The 22,899-nt window shown below is 32.8% G+C and overlaps 1 protein-coding gene across 1 annotated transcript in view; it reads left to right on the plus strand.

Moving 5' to 3' along the window:
* Positions 1 to 18,685, plus strand: part of LOC145287974 (uncharacterized) — a 142,135-nt gene extending 123,450 nt beyond the window's left edge. Inside the window, exon 3 of the mRNA XM_080135950.1 lies at positions 18,045 to 18,685. Within this exon, the coding sequence (XP_079992076.1) occupies positions 18,045 to 18,412 (368 nt within the window). The 3' untranslated portion in view covers positions 18,413 to 18,685. The remainder of the gene's footprint in view (positions 1 to 18,044) is intronic.
* The last annotated feature ends 4,214 nt before the right edge of the window (positions 18,686 to 22,899 follow it).

The following is a 22,899-nucleotide window of genomic DNA, read 5'->3' on the forward strand; positions in this document are numbered from 1 at the left end:
ATTTTTCCTCTGGGCACAACCTATAAATTCTGCTGCTAATGTTGTAAACTGATGTTATTGGAAACATACTGGAAAATAAAGAATACCTACTCTACTAAGACAAACCCTAATAAAAAAAAATTAAATACATGAATAATAATAATAATAATAATAATAATAAAACCCACTTATTTGACCTTAAATGACCATGCAGCTGTTGATAGGCCAATAAACCGAACAACCAATCAAATGATGTTATTTTGACGGTTTCCCAATTTTATGTAAGTGTGGATATTTCTTTTTTCTGTTCCCGTACATACTTAGGCATACTGCTTATATATGCTGTATTTCTCACGGTCATCACATGAACTTGAATGCGTTTTTCAATAGTGTTATGTGATTGGTGGCTATATATATATATATATATATATATATATATATATATATATATATATATATATATATATATATATTCGTCATCCATAGACAGCTATTTCACCTTACCATACCTTTTCAGTGTGGTTAGACGAGCGAGTAGTTCAAGTTGAGATTCAAAACCAAACAGCTTTATCGGCAGTCGAGACATCTTACCTTTACAGTATTAGCCTTACTATGAAGTAAAGGAAATTATAATTCTGCTATATGTTTGCAGTTGCGTTATCAACTGCTAAGGTGATTAATTCTTGTACAAAGAACAATGCCTTACACTATTTTTTTTTTTTTTACATGGATGTCACCACTTATCAAGGCCCGGAAGCCATTCGGGGATAAGGGTTATTGTGTGTACAGTAATCAATGGGATAGTATTGTAGCAATCGTTAGTATTAGAGTTTTGATAAAGTGTCTTACTTAAGGGGGCAGTTTATCAGAATTTTTTTATGTTGGACTTGGAGACATCCAAGTTGTAGTCAGGTAGGAAACAGGCAAACAGAAGAGAGTTCCACAGGTGTGCACTTCTAAGAAAGAAGCTTTTCTCATGGAATCTACATTTTGATTCAGGCACAGATAAAGAGTGTAGAAAATTATTGACAATGGTTTCAGCTAGACAGGTGTTTATCGTGAAAGATTGGCGAGGGGGGACCAAAGATTGGAGCTCAGACGAGCACTTGCCATGGAAATAAGGATAAAACAAAGATAGGCTCGCAATGTCTCTTCTGTGAGAGAGAGGTTGCAGAGAAGAGAAAAGGGTATCCCCCACTAAGCCACAAAGTCTATTTTGTACTCTGTCAAAGCAGGATAGGCTGTTTTTAGCAGCTCCTGCCCAGACGTACTTGGCTTTTATATAGATTTCCCGCCATTTATTCCCTTATTAGAGAGCTCAACTCATTGAGAAGTAAACATAGTCATTAGCAAACAGCTGTTTTGTCTCTTCAGTTTTATCTTATGACTTGACGAGTGAGTACTTCAAGCTGAAATATTTCCAAGGGATGTTGATGATTTACTGTTTGTAATATTCAAGAGTCACTTCGTCGCACACTTTTGACAGATGAAAGCCTATTAGATACGCTTAGAATCTTTTTGTGGTACTCTACATATCACCTTAACTCCAGTTATTTTCTGTCGTTGTGAAACTATAGTTCTACTATCAATGTAAGTTTTTTTAACCTTTACTGAATGTGCAAGAGCATAAACCACACACACACCAAACTGCTTCTATGTACCTGAACGGTATGCACATGAGCTGATGCATCGCCGTCACCAGCATCTTACCAATTCCATTCTTTTAACTAACTTTTCTTTTTGTATCAATTCCGATCTTTCTTCATTTTGTCTGATTGCCAGTCTGATCAATAATGAGGCTGGTTTCTGTCATACAGATTTTCTTCTGGTTCATATTCATGTTTCTTTGGATCTTATCCAAATTCTTGTAGTCATGCGCTGAATTACAAAATGCTATAATATTTTTTTTTTTAAGCTTTTTCCTTAGTTTTCTTTTGCTAAGCAAGCAGACTTACTTACATTGCATAATTACCATAGTATTTTTGCTAAGTTAAAAAAAAAAAATATTTCTCAAAATGGCGCTTTAAAATAATTCTGATTGGTTATTCACGAAGAAAGTAAATTTTACTTCTTTTTGTCTATTGATTGACGTTACTTATACTAGATATGAAACACCAAGAAATCTGTATCTTCACATGTACAAGTGTACATGTTTGATCTTATAGAATTTATTTAATTTTAAAATTTTACAAAATTTTCTCGCTAGAATGGATTTTCTTTATAAAATAGGCTGTGGCACAATGCCAAAATTGTGTTTGAGGTGTAATGATAGCCGACTAGTTCCAGTCACCAAAATACTACATTCATTCTATGGGTAAAACCTACTTGACATTATCCCCAACGGTTTGACATATTTTATTTACAAAAATATTCATAGGTTGGGGATGGAAGTGCTAAATGACAACAGAGATTGCTGAAAATGATATGCTAAGTGTGGCGGCCACAGATAATCAGAATCTATCACACCAGAAATTCTGACAAACATAACCAGCCAAGCTAGGAAAGGTTTGCCAGAGAAACAAATCTCATCATTGCAAAAATTCAGAAAATCATGAAGATGTGCGATAAATAAACTTTAAATCGTTAACTGAACTTGCAAATTATTTTTACAATTTTTATTTTGCTGATCTGAAAATATGATAGCAATCTAAAAAAAAATATATTAAAGCAAATTTTTTTAATAAATTACTTTTTAGGGAAGGAGGATACAGGATTCAAAATTCTGCTGAATCAAAAATTTAATATTGAATTAATTTTGTACATTTAAATTGTATTTCTATAACCCAAGGCACAACAGATAAAAGTTCTAAGTTAAATCCATTTTAAGTGAGGATCCTCTGGCGGTTGAAGGTTCAATTCTCAGTAATGGGCAATACAATTACTTAAGACCTCTATCCAGTCATTACTAGAGGTATGACAATAGCATATTCTTTTCATTGTCCTGACTCTCGAGTATATATCTAACACAGTTAGACACAGTTAATCAACCGAGAACCACATCCCTCTATACAAAAGCATATAAGATATCAACGGATACACACTCGAGAGTCAAAAGAATGAAAAGAATATGCTGTTGTCCTAGCCCTAATCATAACTAATACCCTGTTGCACCTAGAAAATAATAATCACTTTCAACATATATTTCTATTTCTCTCACTTCCATGATTAATTTATAAATATATTTCTTTCTCAATGATGATCCTTCATTTTTATGTGCTCTTCCTTCTCTCATCCATCTTCATTTATGTATGATTTGTAATTTTTTAAAAATACATTGTTCTGTACTAGGCAGAGTGGAAACGGGAGACAGTAACAGAGAGAGAGAAAGGGGAAGGATATAGAGAGAAAGAGAGGGGAAAACTTAAAAACCTGTATTAACACTAATATTTTCCGTGTCTACATTGTTACTCGTTGTGTTTTTGTAACTTCAATTATTGTAACTTATCCACTGGCAAAACTAACCCTTTATATAGAAAATATCAAACCACAGAAGTTTGAGTTTGAAAAAAACTTTATTTTTCTAACATCTCAATTTTGACTTTTGACTTGGGTGAAACTTTTGACTTTTATTTTTTACATAGGCATTACCACTTATCAAGGCCCAGAGGACACTCGAGGATAACGGTTAAAGAGTGTACAGTGGACAATATAGTAATCGTTATTAATGGAAATTCAGTAAATTTGTTTACTTAAGTGGAACGGTTCATCAAGAACTTGTTTATGTTGGACTTGAAGACACTCATATTGTAGTTAGCTGGAAAGCAGGAAAACGGAAGACAGTTCCACAGGCGTGCAGTTCTAAGAAAGAAGCTTTGTTCATGGAATCTACGTTTAGGTCTAGGCACAGATAAAGAGTGGGGGGGAATTATTGATAGTGTTTTCAGTTGGACGAGTGTTTCTTGTGAAAGTTTGGCAAGTAGGGACCATAGACTGAAGCTCAGTCGAGCACTTACCATGGAAATAATGATAAAGCAAAGAAAAACTCGAAACATCTCTTCTGTGGGAAAGAAGTTGCAGGGAAGAGAAAAGGACATCTCCTACAAGGCTAGAAAGTCTATTTTGAACTCTATCAAGGCAGAATATATCCTTTCAAGCAGCTCCTGCTCAGATGTGGCAACAGTATTCCATCCTTGGACGTACCTGGCTCTTATATAGATAGAGAATTGCATCAGCAGTGAGATATCTACTGGATCGATAGAAGGATCCGACCATTTTTCCAGCGGCCTTGGCAACGGACTTGATGTATGTTTTCCATTTAAGATCAGGAGTAAAGGTCAAGCCGAGAAGCTTGTCAAAACATGAGGCCTGCCCAACACGAGATCCATTCATTTCAATTGATGCCAGATTGAGATAAGAGTGTTTATGATGCAAAGATAAAAGCTTGGTTTTAGATGCATTAAAAGTAACCAGCCACTTCTTTCCCCATTGCACCACATGCTCAAGGTCAGAGGGGAGATAATCGGAGAGAATTTACGGTCTTAGACACGCTACCATAGATGGTAGTGTCATCAGCATAAATGTCTACGAATGATGTAAAGGTATAATTTGGAAGATCGTTAATGCAGATCAGGAAGAGAGTTGGGCCCAGAAAGAACCCTGAGGGGCTCCAGCATTAATACTGTGAGCTTCTGATTTCTGCCCACTAACTACTACTCTTATGAATCTATCAGAGAGAAATGATTTAATAATTGAGAAGACATTTCAAGCTATACAATAGCTGGAGATCTTATGAAGTAAACTTTTATGCCATATCCTATCAAAGGCCTTTGATATGACAAGAGCAATTGCCCTAGAAAGGGTGCCTCCGTCGAGAAATTTGCTAATCCTATGAGATATAACTGTAAGCACATCTGCTGTAGATCTAGCAGAATGGAAACCATATTGTGTGTCACTAAGAAGGTTATTTTTGCTGAGACGGTTGATTACTTCTCTATTTAACACAGATTCCAGCAACTTACTCATGATGCACAGGAGACTTATTGGCCTGTACTGAGAGGGAGATGAGCGATCACCTGAATTCTTAAATACAGGGCATACTGAAGAGATTTTCCAGGGTGATAGGAACCAATTCTCCTAAAGACAACGTTTTAAAAGTTTTGTAAGTATGGGCGCTAGTTCTGGTTGAAGTTTTTTGAGTACTATATTTGGAATACCATCAAGGCCAGTTGCTTTACTGGAATCAAGTTTTTTAATTAGCTTGGCAATATTACATACAGATATTTGTGTATCACATAGCGTGTTTTCTGATACAGGAGGAAATATTGGGGGTTGTCGGCCTTCATCGCAACGGGTAGAATTAGCTGCAAAGTTCTTGGAAAAGAGTTTGGCTTTGTCTGATGCTGACGAGATTACCTCAGGTTCATTGACGATAGTTGGGATAGAGCACACGCTTCTGTTCAGGATTCTGTTTATTATTTGCCAAAATTGGTGGGAACCAAGCCACTGCTCAGCTACTTTGTACTTGACGGACTGAGCATACAACTCTCTTGTGTTTCTAATTACTTTTTTACAGTCGTTGCTGGCAGTCCTGAAAGTGGCTTTAGTTTCAGTACATCTATTACGTTGAAAGCAATGGAAAAAGTGATTTCTGTGTTCAATGGCAGCAGCACATTTTGGAGAGAACCATGGCTAGCTATTAGCTTTTCCCTGGAACTTTTTCGAGGGTATGAAACTGTCTATATCTACAATTAACCATTCCGTAAGGTCTGATACTATAGAGGATACATCTTTTTTAAACATGGAACACAGAGGTAGATCTGATATAAATGTATGGAATCAGCCATAGAGTATCGATATACTGACGATGAAGAGGTATATCTGAGAACTTATTACATTTCATTTTTATCTTTATTGATACAACAGAGTGGTTGGAAGATCCAAGTGGAGACAGAACGGAAACAGAACATAATTCAGGGCAACTTGTGAGAAAAAGATCTAGGAGACTCGCATACTGAGTCACTGTTGGGCACATGGATCGGTTCGTGAACAATCTGAGTGAGGTCATAAGCAATGGAGAAATATTAACAGAACCTTCCCTCATCATCGGTCTTGTTTGAGTGAGTTAACTATTCCACATTGTGAACATTGAAGTCTCCACATACGTGAATGTTAGCTGAAGGATAAGCAGATAGGATGTGGTCAATTTTCTCAGATATGCTTTTAAAGATAGTAACTCCACTGTTGTGGGCGCAATAGAGAGTAAATATAAATGCAGTAGTGTGAGCTAATGCAACCCGAAAGCACATATAAGGTAAGTTAGGATCATCTCTGGAGATGTCCCTACAACATGGAAAGTCATCTTTAATATAGGCACATATTCCATGCCTACGATGGCGATATTGGGGGTCAGATTTGGAAGTTAAGTTAGAGTATCCTTTAATTACTCATCTAGGGAAATAGTCTGTCCAATGTCAGTTTCACTTAGGAATAATAGGTCTGGTTTAGTCTCCTGTAATTCGGTTTCAACCTCTGGAAGGTTAGAACATAGACTCCTGATTTTGAAGAAGGAGACATGGTAGTGGGGGTCTATACTGGAAGTTTGGAGATCTGGGTTTAATCGTGTATTTTTTCTTGAAACTTTTCATGATGAAGTTTTGGGATTTGTGGACTAGGTCGACAGACTTGCTTAGAGCAGGGCAGAGAGGGAAAGTAAGAGAGAAAAAGAAACGAAGAATTTTTTTTTTTTTTTTTTGTAGCACATGATAAGGTAAAGCCGTAACAATTATCCACTAATATGGCATCGAGAGGCCCCACTAGAAGCTACTGCATGGTCCAGAGTCCATTCACCAAATGGCAATACAGCAGCCCCTGTACTTTGCACCTGCCGATAGGACAGCCTCCTTAGTGGTTAATCCAAGGTTTGGGTCCCTGATTATCAGGCGGATAACGTCAACCCAGATAAAACGTTTACCTCCAGCACCCTTACTAGTGACATGGCTACAAGGATAGATATAGAAACAGAAAATTTCCGCCATCTCCGGCGACTGTTCGTGACAATTGGGTGACAATGGTTGTCTATCATTAATTTAGTTTCAATACAGACATAAGATCCAACTATAAAATAACATTTTGTAGCTCTCACATGTTTTGATGTATTATTTTGTCTTAATGTAAATAGACAGATACCACTGGTCAATGGATCCATTGGCAAATTGGTATAGGAATAATTGTAGTGCATGTGCAGTTTGGTTTCTTCCTGCTTTTTAATCAGTTGGACTGGGAGGGCATGATTTGAATTTATTCATGTCAGAATGAAATCTACAAAAATGCAAAAGTACTTTTCCTTTTTGTAAAGATTGACTTTTACCTGTTTTTAATTTCAGGAAACTGAAAATGAAAACTAAATGTTGTCTGTTGTATTTTCTTTTGATAGAAATCGCTACAGATAAAGCATGAAGCTACTTGATTTAAGGAGCTGAAAAATATTGCTTCAAGGTTAAGAACTAGTGATGTGTGGATAGTTTACTTATTTCATCTATGAATTGGAGGGACATTCTGTCTAATCGTTTAAATATGGCGTCAGATGGACCTCCTATGATAAGTAAACTTTAATTATAATCGAAATGGATACCCCTCGACCTCATTCATTATTCCATTATAAGTTCCTAATGTTTTTAAGAGCTTTATTCATTTTTGTGTAAATTTTATTTCAGTCATTTTTAAAATAATCGCAGATTTCTCTGGTTTTCTCTTCTTTCCTATATTCTCTTTTCTTCTAAGCTATTCAACTGTCCACTCCCACTTACTCTGCACCTCTACAAACTAAAAGAACAGATCAGTTAATGTTTGTCTCTTATTTTATCAACCGATTTTGGGCCATCGATTGTGTCGATTGAGTTAGTTTCTGATGTACAGATCAATTCACCAATAACCGCATCTGTTCTAGCAATAAAACTCACGGACTATAAAGATCATTTTTCTGCAGAAAATATACTAAATGTGATTCATAATTGACTCGTTATATATAGCTACACTAATATGAACATATAATGATTTGTTTTATATAAAAAGCATATTTATCTATATGAACATGTAATGATTGGTTTTATATATATCATATTTTTCTATATGAACATGTAGTGATTGGTTTTATGTATAATATCATATTTTTTTTATTTGAACAATATTATGACAACAATTTCATGCATGTGTATTTCTGACGTCATCATCACTTTGATAATCCTACATAGAATTTCTTTTTAATTTACTATTAATAATTTATTTATTGAAATAAAAAAAGAAGCAGTTGTGTAAAATATAACGAAATTTTTTTAATCGGATTTGAAAAGAATAATTTAATTATGAAATGAAATTCAGCAGATTGCTTTTCGGATTTTTCATAAACAAAGTTTTCATTTGAATCTTTTATTGATATATCTTGTTTAAATTATTTGGACTTTTGTCTTCATCCTCTTTTCACATCGTTTTGGCCGATGTAACCTCCGACCTTCTTTAGGAGTATCTTGTCAAGCATACTAATCTTTCTAGGGAATTTTTTTCAAGAATCTGCATTGAATTTCGAATGGAACACTTTATTCACTCCAAGGGGGTGGCTTGCTCTCCTTCCATCAGCCATGATCGTGCAGAAGTATTAAGAAATTCTTAGTATCACCCGAACTGAGGATTGAAAGAACTGAATTTTACTTAGTACTTTATCCTTTACACTACAAGTCCTTGGTCTCACCAGGTCTTATAGCATAATGAATAAAGTTCCACGCCAGAAGAAGGTTGAAGGTTACATCGGTTTGTGAAAACTGACAATAAAGACAAGAACAGTAGTCCAACTAATATAAATAATACAAATTATCAATCATCATCCCAAAAATTTCAAAACTTTACATAAACCCCTGACCAGTACGAGCTATCAGCACATCTTGGAACGGTAATTTCTTATGTTCTTTTTCCATCAGAACTGTATAAATGGACGGATAGAGTTCCCATGGTTCAGTAATGTTTAAACATCTTTCGTTTGCAAAGATAGAAATGAGCTAAATAAAACCAATGGTGATAATGTGGCCATGAGCAAAAGAAAACAGCATTGCCAACGTTCTGACTCACTCAGAACATCTGAGTTTGCCAAGGGTGTGTGGTATGATCGATGAAAATTCTGAGATATCAATGTGACATCTTACCAAAAATCATCAAGTTTCTGAAGGAACAATAAAGAATGTTGTTGATTAAAACCTTAAAAACTATACATTCTTAGGCGAGGTCAGTTCATGTCAACAAAAACTCAAGAGAATCGACCCAGACTGGTAATACCTGTTAGAGTCCCAACTATGTGTTAAATAGAAACCGACTTGAAAAAAGCAAATATACTCTATTAAAAAAAATTGTTCTTCAAAATCACTGGATTCGGCATTAAATAACCTGAAAAGGGTTGATATGCCGTAAAACAAAAACAACCAACCATCAAGAGAATAGTTTAATGCGTGCAAAATGACTTTTAAACAAATTGAAGCATTCAGTAGAACAGAAGGATCTTTGTTTTTTTCTCCGATGATAAAAACTTCAACCAAGATCAAAAAGTCAATAAGAAATGATAGGTGGCTATGTGCGGGTCCCACTGAAGTTCTAACTGTTATGCACACAGAGTTTCCAATAACACTGATGGTTTTCAGTGTTGTTGGGAGTAAAGGGCATATGATGCCCCCTCCCCTTGTTTTCTCCACAAGGCCTTAGAGTCAATGCAGATACCTATTTCGAGACTCTTCAAATCATTAAGCTTTGGATAGACAACAAGATTCGGCTCCATTCCATATCGCTCTCAAAACCCAAGATTTGATGGCCAAGAAATTGCATGGCCTCCAAACTCAACAGACCTTAATCCTTTGGATTATTTCATGTGGGCCGTCATTGAAAAGGAAATTAATAAGCATCCTCATGACATCAAATCTTCCCTGATGGAAGCAATAGCCCGAGTAACGGAGGACACAAATAAACACCACCTGATTAAAGCTTGCAGTCGCTTTCGAACACAAATTAAGTCAGTGATAGAAGCTAAAGGAGGATATATGCAGAATAAAACGTAGATTAATATTATTTGTTTTGTTACAAGAAATTGTAAATTTCAACGATTTTACAGTTTCTTTTTTTGTTTTTTAGTGTTGAAGTGTTTAAGGTGTCCTTAGATACCTTACGCACCATATATATATATATATATATATATATATATATATATATATATATATATAAGAGCAAGTAGTTAATAAAACATGTTAAGAAACACGTTTAAAAAGAGTTAAAAACATATTTGATTTTAAAAAAGAAGCACAAAATAAGTGGATAGTCCTTAATCCATGGGGTTTCGAAGAAATACTTCTCTTCTCATCAGAGGGTAGGATTTAGCAAAATGCGGGATCGGATTTTGCTTGCGAAAGTAAGTCACAGATCTTATTTGGTAATAGATAGTGAAGGAGAGGGAATATGGTGAAGAAAAAAGTGATTTCACGTGAATTGATAGTCTGGTGAAGGGTAAAATATCCAATAATGGTAAAATCCAAAAATCAAAATCCCAAAAAGTTGGTTAAGTTTCCATTTCCACAAGTAAAATCCAAGGGAATCGTGTAATTGGAAGATGGTCCAAAGTAATCCAAAAGGCAGAAATTCACAAATGGGGCAATGAAAAAATGTGCATAGAAAAAAGAATTTAAAATGACTGTCAAGGCTGGGCTAATTTTGGAAGAATGAGTAAAGAAGAAGAAGAAAAAATAATTGAATGGAGATTGAGTTAATATTAGAATAGAAATGTCAAAATGACCCAGACAAGATGACGTAGAAAAGGCGCCAAAACTTAAAGCAAAAAAAGGAGTCAACTGAAATATACGAGTTATTACTTAAGAATTAAATTATCAGTAGGAGTTATTTAAAGGAAGCAAATGAAATAATGGTAAGTGAAATACACACACATATATATATATGCATTTCACTTATATTCCTTGTATACCTTACACACCATATATATATACATATATGTATGTATGTATATATATATATATATATATATGTGTGTGTGTGTGTGTGTACATACATATATGTATATATATATGGTGTGTAAGGTATACATACATATATACATATAGCATACATATAATATATATATATATATATATATATATATATATATATATATATATATATATAAAGGAACGAAGCAAGTCATGTGTTCATCAACGTTTCCAAAGGAAGTCTCGAAATAGCGACGAAACGTTGATGAACTCAGTTTGTTCCTTTTTCTTCTATTTTGTTGGAATACTTTTTCTATTATTCATATATATATATATATATATATATATATATATATATTATAATAATTATTAAATTATCAAATACTTACAGACACTAGGGTGTCATCCTTTCGGGAATTATCAGTGTGGAATGTCACGATTAACACTAGTCGATGACAGAAGCCATCTCTGGCTTCATTAGCAAGGACATAATCCATTCAGCTAACGTTAACCGCGAGAAATGCTGTTGAATTTTAAACATTTATTTTTTTTAAATGTTTTTTTAACATCTGTCAGAGTGATCTGATCATTATATTCTGCACATAAGAGCTAAATTGACCGACTTTTAATTCAACTGAAAGTGCTCACCGATAAGGAACAAGTTTCTTAAAGGGGCTTTACTACCACCCGGCGTTGCCCGGTCATAAAAAAGCACATAAATATTATATTTGAATCATACAAATTTCTTATTAATTATTATGGAGCTAATTCTCTATTGATTATTAACTAATATATTTTAATGATTTCAAAAGTTATTGAAAAAATATAGGTTCAATTTGCTAGAATCAAAACGAAAACGTTTACCACTCCAGCCTTAATTATTATTTATCTCTTTATTGTTGTTACTGTCTGAGCTACCGAAAAATGGATATGAAAGGTTAAAAATTAAGCGACTTTGACTTCTGAATGTTTAATTTTTTGCATGCTTAAAACGAAGGGCAGGAGTAATGCTTTATTCGAATTATCCTGCCAAAGTCAATTATTTTATTTACAATTTTGACACCTTATCAACAATTTGTGCCGTCAAAAATCAAATCGAAGGTGTGTTACAGATCCAAATACCCTATACATCAAATTTCAACTCTATAGACCAAATATTCATAAAGGAGGTTAGTAGAGACTTTTCGCACACACACTAGCAAGATCACTTATACATATATATATATATATATATATATATATATATATATATATATATATATATATATGTATATATATACATACATATATATATATATATATATATATATGTATATATATAAAATAAATGTTTAAATTTCAACAGCATTTCTCGCGGTTAACGGTAGCTGAATCGGATTAAGTCCTTGCTAATGAAGCCAGGAAGAGCTTCCGTTGCTGAGTTCGAATCTATCGATTGGTGTTAATTGTGACACCCTGCACTGATGATTCCCGAAAGGATGAAACACTAGTGTCTGTAGGTATTTAATAATTATTATAGTAAATAATTATATATATATATATATATATATATATATATATATATATATATATATATATATATATATATATATATAAAGTAAAGGATGGTCACACACTTTTTGAAGAGACTTATGTCTTAATAAAATTTAAATGAGAAATTTGAAAACTTTGAAGTGTCGGATAAAATGATAAAATCATTTTTTTTTATTTACAAGAAAAAAAAATAAATAAAAAAAAATGATTTTATCAGACACTTCAAAGTTTTTAAATTTCTCATTTATATATATATATATAGTCATCCACGTACAGTACTGTTTCGCTGTTTCACTATGAAAAGTGCAGCTAGACAAGCAACTACCACAAGCCAGGATCAAAACCCGATCGCCCAAACGACAGTCGGAGCTTCTAACCGTTGTGCTATACAGTGCTGCTATGTAGGCGGTGAATTAACAATGTTTTGACATTGTCCAAAGTACCTAAGCTCAATTTGTGTACACAAAGAGCATCACTTCATACGCTAATAGCAATTTGTATATCACTTCCCACATGCTCAACCTTAGATAGAGAGCATTATAGCATATATATATATATATATATATATATATATATATATATATATATATATATATATGCATTGTTCATTAATTCTGTTTTTTCTAAATCTTTTATTCACAAATCTGTTGATGAAGTTCGCATTCGCTAACTAATGAATTTATTATTCTCAATGAAAAAAATCTTTTTCCATTTAGTATTCATTCATTTTTAATTCAGTATCTTCCGTCGCTTTTAATCACATTACATTAATTGTTAGCATGATTCTTCTTATGTAAAGACCTTATCAAAGCTCAGAGCCATGTTACAATTTCTCACAGAATTTCCGAGTGTCCCTTAAATTTATAAAGCTAAAAGTAAATTCTATTCACTATCTCTACATAGCACTTATTTTTAGCTAAATAGATATAAAAGATAGGTATGACCAATGACCATACTAAAAGCGGAAATTTCGCCCCCTCCCAATAAATAATAACAGTAAAAGCTTGTAAAATAAAATTGATTCATTGTAATTTTAGTACTATTCTCAAGAAGAAAGATACTAAAAAATCTCATATTATTTTTTTTTACTTTCCATAAAACCGGTAAATTTTCAAAGAATTCCTCAAAGTTACAAAAAGGAAAATTTGAACCAAGTGTTATTTATACATATTTTGACATAAACAATGAAAATAACATGATTTTTAAGATTCTCTCAAAAAATGAAATGATTGATCAATTTTGTTAATTTTTTTACAGAATTATTTAAAAAAAAATCTGAACTACCTATAAACTTAAATAAAGAGTAATTCGAAACAGAAATGAATTTTTTTTTTAATTACATTTTCACCCCAAACAAGGCACATTGCTACTTTGGTGTAGGGGGCTACTATCAGGGGCAGCAACTACTGGGGCACTATATTGGGATTTGGACAGCAAGATGTCAGTTCACGTTGCACTTGAACTTCTGCATGTCAGTACAGTTACGGAAGCAGGAACCAAGAATGGAATTCCAGAGTCTAGCGGTTCTGGGGAAGAAACTACTGGAGTAGGAAGATCTTTTACATCTAGGGATCTCTAATGTGTTGGGGTGGGATTTAGCTGCCTGTCGGGTTTGTCAAGGGTGTCTATGTCGTGGGGCACAAGTGTCTGCAGTTCGTCAGAGCATTCACCATTAAAATACTTGTAGAACAGGCAGAGGGATGCAACGTTTCGTCGATGGGACAGAGGCTAAAGCTTAGATGCCAGTTCAAGGCCTATCAGATTGGCAACTCTTTTTTTAACCTTGTTTAGGAGCGAGAGACTAGTAGCAGATGCACCAGCCCAAATGTGACAACAATACTCCATACATGGGCGAATGGTAGCCTTATAGAGGTACAGGATACTTTCAGGTGCCAGTAGTTTTCTGGCACGGTAGAGGGAGCCTACCTTTTTCGCAGCGGCCCTGGCAATGGTTTCAATATAATTTTTCCAACTCATGTTTCCTGTGAACGTTAGGCCAAGCAGTTTGAAAGATGTACTCTCAGACAGGGAGTCACTGGCCATTGCTATTGGTGGCAGAAATGATAGTAGTACTTGCCGTGTAGACCATCATCATCATCATCATCATCATCATCATCATCATCATTATTATTGAGACAGATAGGTCTGACGATGAATTACTTAGAGCATCACTGGTACCATGAGGAAGTTCCTTGTCGCACAGTGTAGTGTGTCTCCGTGGGACACAGGCCTATAATATATTTCTCTAAAAAGAGCAATTTTAAAACAGGTATAAAAAGGACAGTGGCTTGAACACCTCTCTGCACGTCCCTGTTTGACAGTTTCTACCTATATAATTTCAATTAATTTCCAAAATTATTTCTTACTTTTTTAATAATTGAATTTTTTAAAGTCTTTGAAAAAAATGAATTATTATGAATAAACACAATAAAAACAAATTTCTTTTAATCAATGCCGTTTTTGAATAGTGAATAATTAAAAAATTTATTTAGAAATCGAATGTGAATAAATTTTTCTACAGAAGGTCAATAACACCATAATCTGTTTGCACATCACTGATAAAAATCCTAGCATCACTCTTTTCTTTTGTCAGAACAAAAATATTATTCTAACCCAAGTAACTGAAACAATTATGATTTAAGAGTTAATTAAATTTTTTTGTGCATAGCATGTTTTACAATTTATTAATATTATATTCAAAAAATGTGATTTTTAGTTTATAAGTCCACACAAAAGTTTTTTATTAAAAATAAGTTTCCAAAAGTTAATTTAAGGATTTAGTTAAAATTTAAAAAAGCTCAGTTTTAGGAATTCAAAATTGATATTTCCTAGAATAAAGAGGAATTTAATAAAAAAAATAATTCAAATATTATGTTTTTCGGGCTACAAATTACGATATTGAAAATTAATATTAAAGGAAATTTTGTCAGTTATCAGCCTCTATCTCTATCAGCAACAAGAAATTAATTGTTTTAACTGTTGTCTACTCAAATGTGACATTTTTTTCTGGACGTACACATCTATATATGTCTTTTTCATAATATTTAAAGCCAAACACAAAACTTTAATTGTTATATTTCACTTGACTAATAATTTAACAAAAACTTTAACAAAATATAATGTATATTTTTATTAAAGGTTTTTTTCCTATATTTTTAATATTTAATGTGGCCTATTATTTATATTTAAAAAAAAAAAAAAAATTATTCAATTTTCACCCCAAACAAGGCAAGTACCACTTTAAAGTAGGGGGCTACTATCGGAGACATAATTTGCAGGGTCATTATGAAGGGAGATGAATAGAAAGACGTTTGTTTACATTACACTTGAACTTCTGCATATCAGTACAGTTGGGAAAGCAGAATCTCGGAAGGGAGTCCCAAAGACTTGCAGTTCTGGGTAAGAAACTATTGGAGTAAAAGGCTTTCTTACACCTAGGGATTTCTACTGTAAAGGGGTGGGACTTAGTTGCTTGTCAGAGGTAGTCACTTCGAGGAGGTACAAGTGTTTTCAGTTCGTCAGAGCATTCACCATTAAAGTATTTGTAGAACAGGCAGAGGGATGCAACATCTTGTCGACAGAAGCTGAAGACTAGATGACAATTCAGGACCAGTCAGGTTGGTGACTCTCTTTTGAACCCTGTCCAGAAGTGAGAGACAAGCAGCAGATGCACCAGCCCAAATGTGACACCGGTACTCCATACATGGGCGAATGGTGGCCTTATAGAGGTACAGGATACTTTGAGGTGTAAGTAATTTTCTAGCACAGTAGAGAGAGCCCACCTTCGTAGCAGCAGCCTGGGCAATGCTCTCAATGTATCTATTCCAGTTCATGTTCCCTGTAAACGTTAGGTCGAGGAGTACTTTCAGACAATGTGTTCTTGGCCACTGCTATTGGTGGTAGAGAAGGTTTCTTGTATATATCGAGATTCGCTTCTGTCATTATATTTTTCTAATTTTTAAAAAAAGTTTTTAGTTTTCTGCAACCTTAAAATCAAATTTTGTCGGTTTTATGGAGTGTGAAATAAATAATGTTTATATGCGGTTTAAACCTTGATACTTCTTCTTTAATACAGAGTAGAAATTGCGGTGAATTAATTTCATTTTATTAGTTTTTACTTGTATTTTTTGTTATGGGTGTCGAAAATTAGTGTCATACCTAAATATATAAGTGAACACACGGTTTACTTCGAAATAAATACCAGATATCACCATTTTAATTTTAGTTCTAAAAATATGACTGTGGAGTGTGGAGGAAAATAAAGAAAGAAAATAGGAGAGAAATATTGGCAGGGATAGTGAGGAGATACACATACAGGGAGGAGGAGGTCGACAGAAGACGGTCATTGCATTCATTAGATGTATATTCATTTCAGGGGGCTATAATCGATGGAAGATTTATCTCCCTTAGACTGAATGGCTAGGTCGGAATGTTGAAATTGTAATTCAAAATAAGTAATTTTTTTTTTTTTAATTTTTTATCATTTAGTTCAAGCTGGGGATGGGGCAAAGCCGGACATTTACTCGCTTTCTCATACATTCCACCCGAGAAATCATTTTAAGATTTTAATTGTCAAGAATGTGCGAAGTACATGGTTCCAATTTAGGTTGCAAACCAACATATTAAATTTTCGGTACTTGTACAGTTTAGTCAAGACATTAAAAAATAAAAATATCGAAAATAGTTTAAATTGTATGTATCCGTTATGGAACGAAGTTCTCCGAAAAAAAAATTTCACTTAATTTCATCAAGTAGTTTTTTTATTTTTTTTTTATTTTTTTTTTTTTACAGCGAAAAAACAATTTGTTATGATACCAAACAAAATGTTCGATTTTTAGGAAGAAAAGCTAGTTATTAAAGATGGGGAGGGGTGTCAGCGCTTTAACTGTAGTTATCTCCCTTTGGCATTTCTAAAGTTCAAGCAAATTTTTTTTTTAATCCAAGATGGCTGCCTTCAACGCGCTCTCATAAAAACGTGTTTTTCCGCTGTAAAAAAAAAAAAAAAAAAAAAAACTACTTGATGAAATTAAGTGAAATTTTTTTTCGGAGAACTTCGTTCCATAACGGATACATACAATTTAAACTTTTTTCGATATTTTCATTTTTTTTTTTTTTTTTTAAATGTCTTGATTAAACTGTACAAGTACTTAATTTTCTCAAGCCAATTCCTGTTTTGGATGTCGTTGCACGTCGTAAGAAATAGACAGGTTTAATTAATTTGGCGACCCCAGCTGATTGCATTCCATATTTTCTTGTTTGTTTCATTTTATTTTTGCACAATTCTTTGATAAGATGTTATTTTTTAAGATACACCTGCTGGAGGTCGGAGGTTACATTGAATGTTGTGAAAATAATACGCATGATGAAAACACTAGAATAATACACTATAATTAATATCAACATTACCAATCAAGTAAAAATATTTATATGAGTAACCACAAATTTTTTTTTTTTTTTCGGTTCTTTGATAATACATGTGTATGGATCCCACTAGCACATATATTTAATCGTTTCTTTGTTTTTTCTTCTTAAAAAGTTTTTCCACATTTTTTTTATTCACTTTTTGTGTTTCGTTTATTATTTCAGATCCTTACTATCAGGTTGATTGTGTTGGTCGTGAAGGCATTGCTGATCTCCCAAAGCGACCTATGAATTCGTCAACAACCTACTTCTTATCTGCTTTCCAGACAGAGGGTAATTTGTCCACACTTGAACGAACTTGGCGTAGCTGGAGTGGAGCTGATTACTTATTATGGAAATGTCCTGATGAATTGAAATTGAATCGAATTACTCTGTACAAAAAGATTCATCCAGAAACAAAATTTACATTTTTGGTCATCTGTGAATGCAGCGAAGGATTATCTTATATTCATAAAGCCAAAGATTTTCTGGAACGGCTCAAAGAACGCCGCTGTGGATACGTCAGTCTCTATCGAGTTGATCGTTTCTACTGAGCTATCATTTCTAAATAGTAACAATCAAACTTTCTGTTAAGAATGTACCTTATGAGATTATGAAAATAATACATTTGCCACAATGAACTGACGATTCCACTATCAGACAACCTTGATTGGTTTGATTGATAAAACTCTATAGTTCACAAATTTGCTGTATTTTTCTGACATTTTTGTCGTCTTGATTATCATTTTTATTTTTTATTTATTTTTTTTTTATTTTTGAAGGTGAGATGTCAGTTTTAAAAAAAGAATAAATGTTTTATATTTTTATTATTATGTTCTTTTAAAAAATTACAAAGCTACAATTGGATATGTGATATCTTATTCTGAGATCTGGGCAGTCCATAAATGTTATAGTTTCCTAGAGATGATATTTGATGGGATTTGCAAGTGGAATTCTCTTGATTCTGATTACAAACGTTGTGGTATATTTTTGATGTCTTGAGTTATTTGAATAACCAAAGACACCAATGTATTGTCATCAGAATAACCGAATATGTTTATACTAAAAACTCATTTAAAACTTTTAGTTAAGGGCTTAGTCATCCAATGCATTAAAAATTATCTCAAACATTGAATTCTCAGAGAATCTAAAAAGTAGGTTTGTAGTGAAATCTAGTTATTAGTTGTTCAGTGACATTTTTGTGAAGAGAAAATTATGTGATGAAGGCTTTGTTGAAAACACTGCCTCCTTTTTTGTGAAGCAGTAGTTAATACTGTATTTTCCTGTGTAATTTCAAATGAATGATAATGCGAGAAATTTTAAATAGAAATTAAATGTATTACATATTATATTACTCTTAAAAATAGGCACCTTTGGTTGAAAAGTGTTTCACGTTGCTTTCAAAGTAAAGCTCAACAGTCCTCACACTGGATTTAATTAAAACATAAATAAAGCTAAAACGTGCATGACAAATTAGTATTTCCCTTGTTTATGTGACATCAAGTGGTGATCTTTGGTGCCACGTAATAACATCTATGACCAATAATGAACTCATTTCAGTAAGACATTTTGAATCTACAAAGATGAATATGTAATATAGTCGTTACATGTCCACACTCAGGATCCACATGTTGTATAGAGAGTACATCACAAGGAATAGAAGATAAAGAAAGAATTTGTCTTTTCCTATCGCTCTTGGTCCACCTGAGTAATAAGTCTCTCTCTATCCGTCTCTCTAATGTGATCCTCACTCTACGCACACGTTCTTCTTTTTATAATCTTTTTCCTTCCTTGTCATATCATCATCTCACACACAGCTCGGTCATTTGCATACAGCTGTCATACATGCGTCCGTGCTCTGTTATAAATAAGCGTTGTTTTTTATACCTCGTTTGGTGGCGAAAGCTGCTGGTGTCACCAAGATTGACAGTACTGCTTTATCCACCAAAATTCTGCTACCACCCCTGTGACAGATGACGATATGATATCGCACATACTATCACAAATATTTATATTTATATTTATTTGACATGTTATTTTATTTATTCAAACCTTTTATGGCTCTACATGTTTCACTTTTAGCTGCAAACCAGCTGAACCTCTTCAGGCCATATGTGATAAAGATGCAAACATTAAAATAAAAGCACAATTTTTTTCAACAACATGTATCATAAGAGTCACATGAGATAAATATGATAAATTTTAGGATTAAAAAGCCAATTGTCAAAATGCCTCGACAATGTAATTTTATTTACATTTTAATTAATTAATTTAAAAACAAAATATGCCTAGTAGACCTTGGATAGGTATTGATAATAAAATTTAAACCGTAATCTTTTGTACATAGAAGCTCTAATCAATAATATGGTACAATTTTAGCAAGTCGTATTATGCACAAACAAATATGTTAATCCTAATGATGAAATTTTAAAAGATTGCATGAATTTTTTTTTTTTACAGAAAAATGAACCAGATGATAAAAATATAAGAAACAGGCTTTGATCGCCTTCCAAACTTTGAGAAAATTAAAAGAATTCATTGTGCTTCCGTCCTACTAAGATACTTTTGAGCAAATTTTACCAAACAAAAGTCTTTTAGTAACCGTACAATCCAAACAAATAAATTATCCATATAGGCACAATGAAGAATATTAAGTTTCATAACATTCATTGAAAAGTAGCAATGTTTTATGTAATGTTTTGTCGTCTTAATCAAAGTCTCTGTTTAAGACAATTTTGATTTCTTAATGTACTCTTTGAGGGCAGCAGAGCAATTAACGATATTAATTTATTTTCATCTGAATCAATTATTTTGCTATAAAAAAAGAAACGCATTTAATGTTTCAATTCATGAACTATAGAGATGTTATCATTCACAATCAAGACACTAGTCAAAATAGGAACTATTTTGCTCTGAAAACATGTTTTGTTACATTCTTGGTTTTTTCGTTTTTTTTTATTATCATTGTTGTTTGATTTTAAATTTACTTTATTTTGTTTAACTAGTGAAAATTTTGAAAAATCGTGTAGATTACTTCATAATTAAAAAGATCTGCATTTGCATTTAAATCAAAACACAGATTATATCCTTATAATAGAAGTTATCTTTTGTTCTATCACAGACCCAATTTACTTTGATCTGAAAAATGACACCTCTCTGCATGAATTAACCACACACACACACACACACACACACACACACACACACACATACGTATTTATGTATATATATTGAAGCAAATCTTATTAAATAACAAAGAGTTTTATTTTGTTTTATAAGGCTTTTTCTTTCAATTTTCCAAATAAATATCATTTTTAATTTTTTAATTTTCCTTGCCTGATAAGATCTACTATGATCGAAACGGTCTGCATATCGTAGCAAGATATGATTGTATTTACATACAGAATATATATATATATATATATATATATATATATATATATATATATATATATATATAGTAATTAAAATAATTACATGTGTATGCCATAACCACGGTTTCACACTCTATTTAGCTCTACAGGTAGCTCGACGTGCGAATTTGTGATCGAATACATTATGTACTTGCATGTACACTTCCACTTATTACCCTGCATTTGAAGGCCTCAAAGAGTGTGAAATCGTAGATATAACATCTTAAAGCATGTAAGTTCAATAAGGCTCCATCCAAGAAGGCATCAAGTACTATATACAAAAGCAAATCATAAACTCAAAAAGCCAATACTTACAGTCATCAGTATATCTACCTCTCTATCTATCTATCTATATCTATACCTAGAAATATCTTGAAATTTTGATTCTATCTATCTATCTATCTATCTATCTATATATATATATATATATATATATATATATATATATATATATATATATATATATAGCGCAATGGTGAGAAGCCTTGACTGTCGGGTTTCGATCCTGGCTTGAGGCAGTTGCCTGTTTAGCCACACTGATGAGCTGTGAAACAGTACTGTATATGATTGACTATATATATATATATATATATATATATATATATATATATATATATATATATAAGAGCAAGTAGTTAATAAAACATGTTAAAAAAACACTTTGAAAAAGAGTTAAAAACATATTTAATTTGAAAAGGAAGCACGAAATAAGTGGATAGTCCTTAATCCACGGAGTTTCGAAGAAATTCTTTCCTTCTCATCAGAGGGTAGGATTTAGCAAAATGCGTGATCGGATTTTGCTTGCAAAAGTATTTGATGAAACTACAAGTAAGTCATAGATCTTACTTGATAACAAAAAGTGAAGCAGAGGGAATAGAAAAAAGTGATTTCACGTGAATGGATAGTCTGGTGAAGGGTAAAGTATCCAATGACGGTAAAATCCAAAAATACAGAATCCAAGAAAGTTGGTTAAATTTCCTTTCGCACAAGTAAAATCCAAGGGAATCGCGTAATTGGAAGATGGTCCAAAATAATCCAAAAGGCAGAAATCCGTGGAATAATTCACAAATAGGTACAAGGAAAAGGGAATGAATTCCAATAATATTATTAAAAGAAAGATAAGATGTGCATAAAAAAATAGAAGAAATTTAAAACTCGACTGTCGAGGCAAGGCGTAATTAAGAAAAATGAGTGAAGAAGATGAAGAAAAAAATTGAATGGTGATTGAATTAATTTTAAAATAGAAAAGCTAATGTCAAAATGACCCAGACAAGATGTCGTTTAAAGGCGCCAAATATACATATATATAAACAATTATTTCATATAGTTCAGATCAATTTCTATGGGAATCAAATTCCAAAGCAAAATGCAGCTCAATATTGTAATAAAATAGTTATTTCTAAATTTGTAATAAAGTTATAAATAAGTTGATAGATCAGGGTTGTATCATACTGTGATTTAATGTCAGTTTCAAAGTAAATAAATTAAAAATACATATTTAAGCAAATTCAAAATATTCTTCAAGTAGTAACAGTCCCAAATGAAAGAAAAGATTGCTTGATAGGTGCCAAATGTAAGAATTTACTTTGAATATTGTTTTTCAGTTATTCTGGCTGCGTTTTGTATTT

Source organism: Euprymna scolopes, chromosome 11, assembly GCF_053919585.1.
Source record: "Euprymna scolopes isolate OS-2025 chromosome 11, ASM5391958v1, whole genome shotgun sequence".
NCBI classification, from domain to species: domain Eukaryota; kingdom Metazoa; phylum Mollusca; class Cephalopoda; order Sepiida; family Sepiolidae; genus Euprymna; species Euprymna scolopes.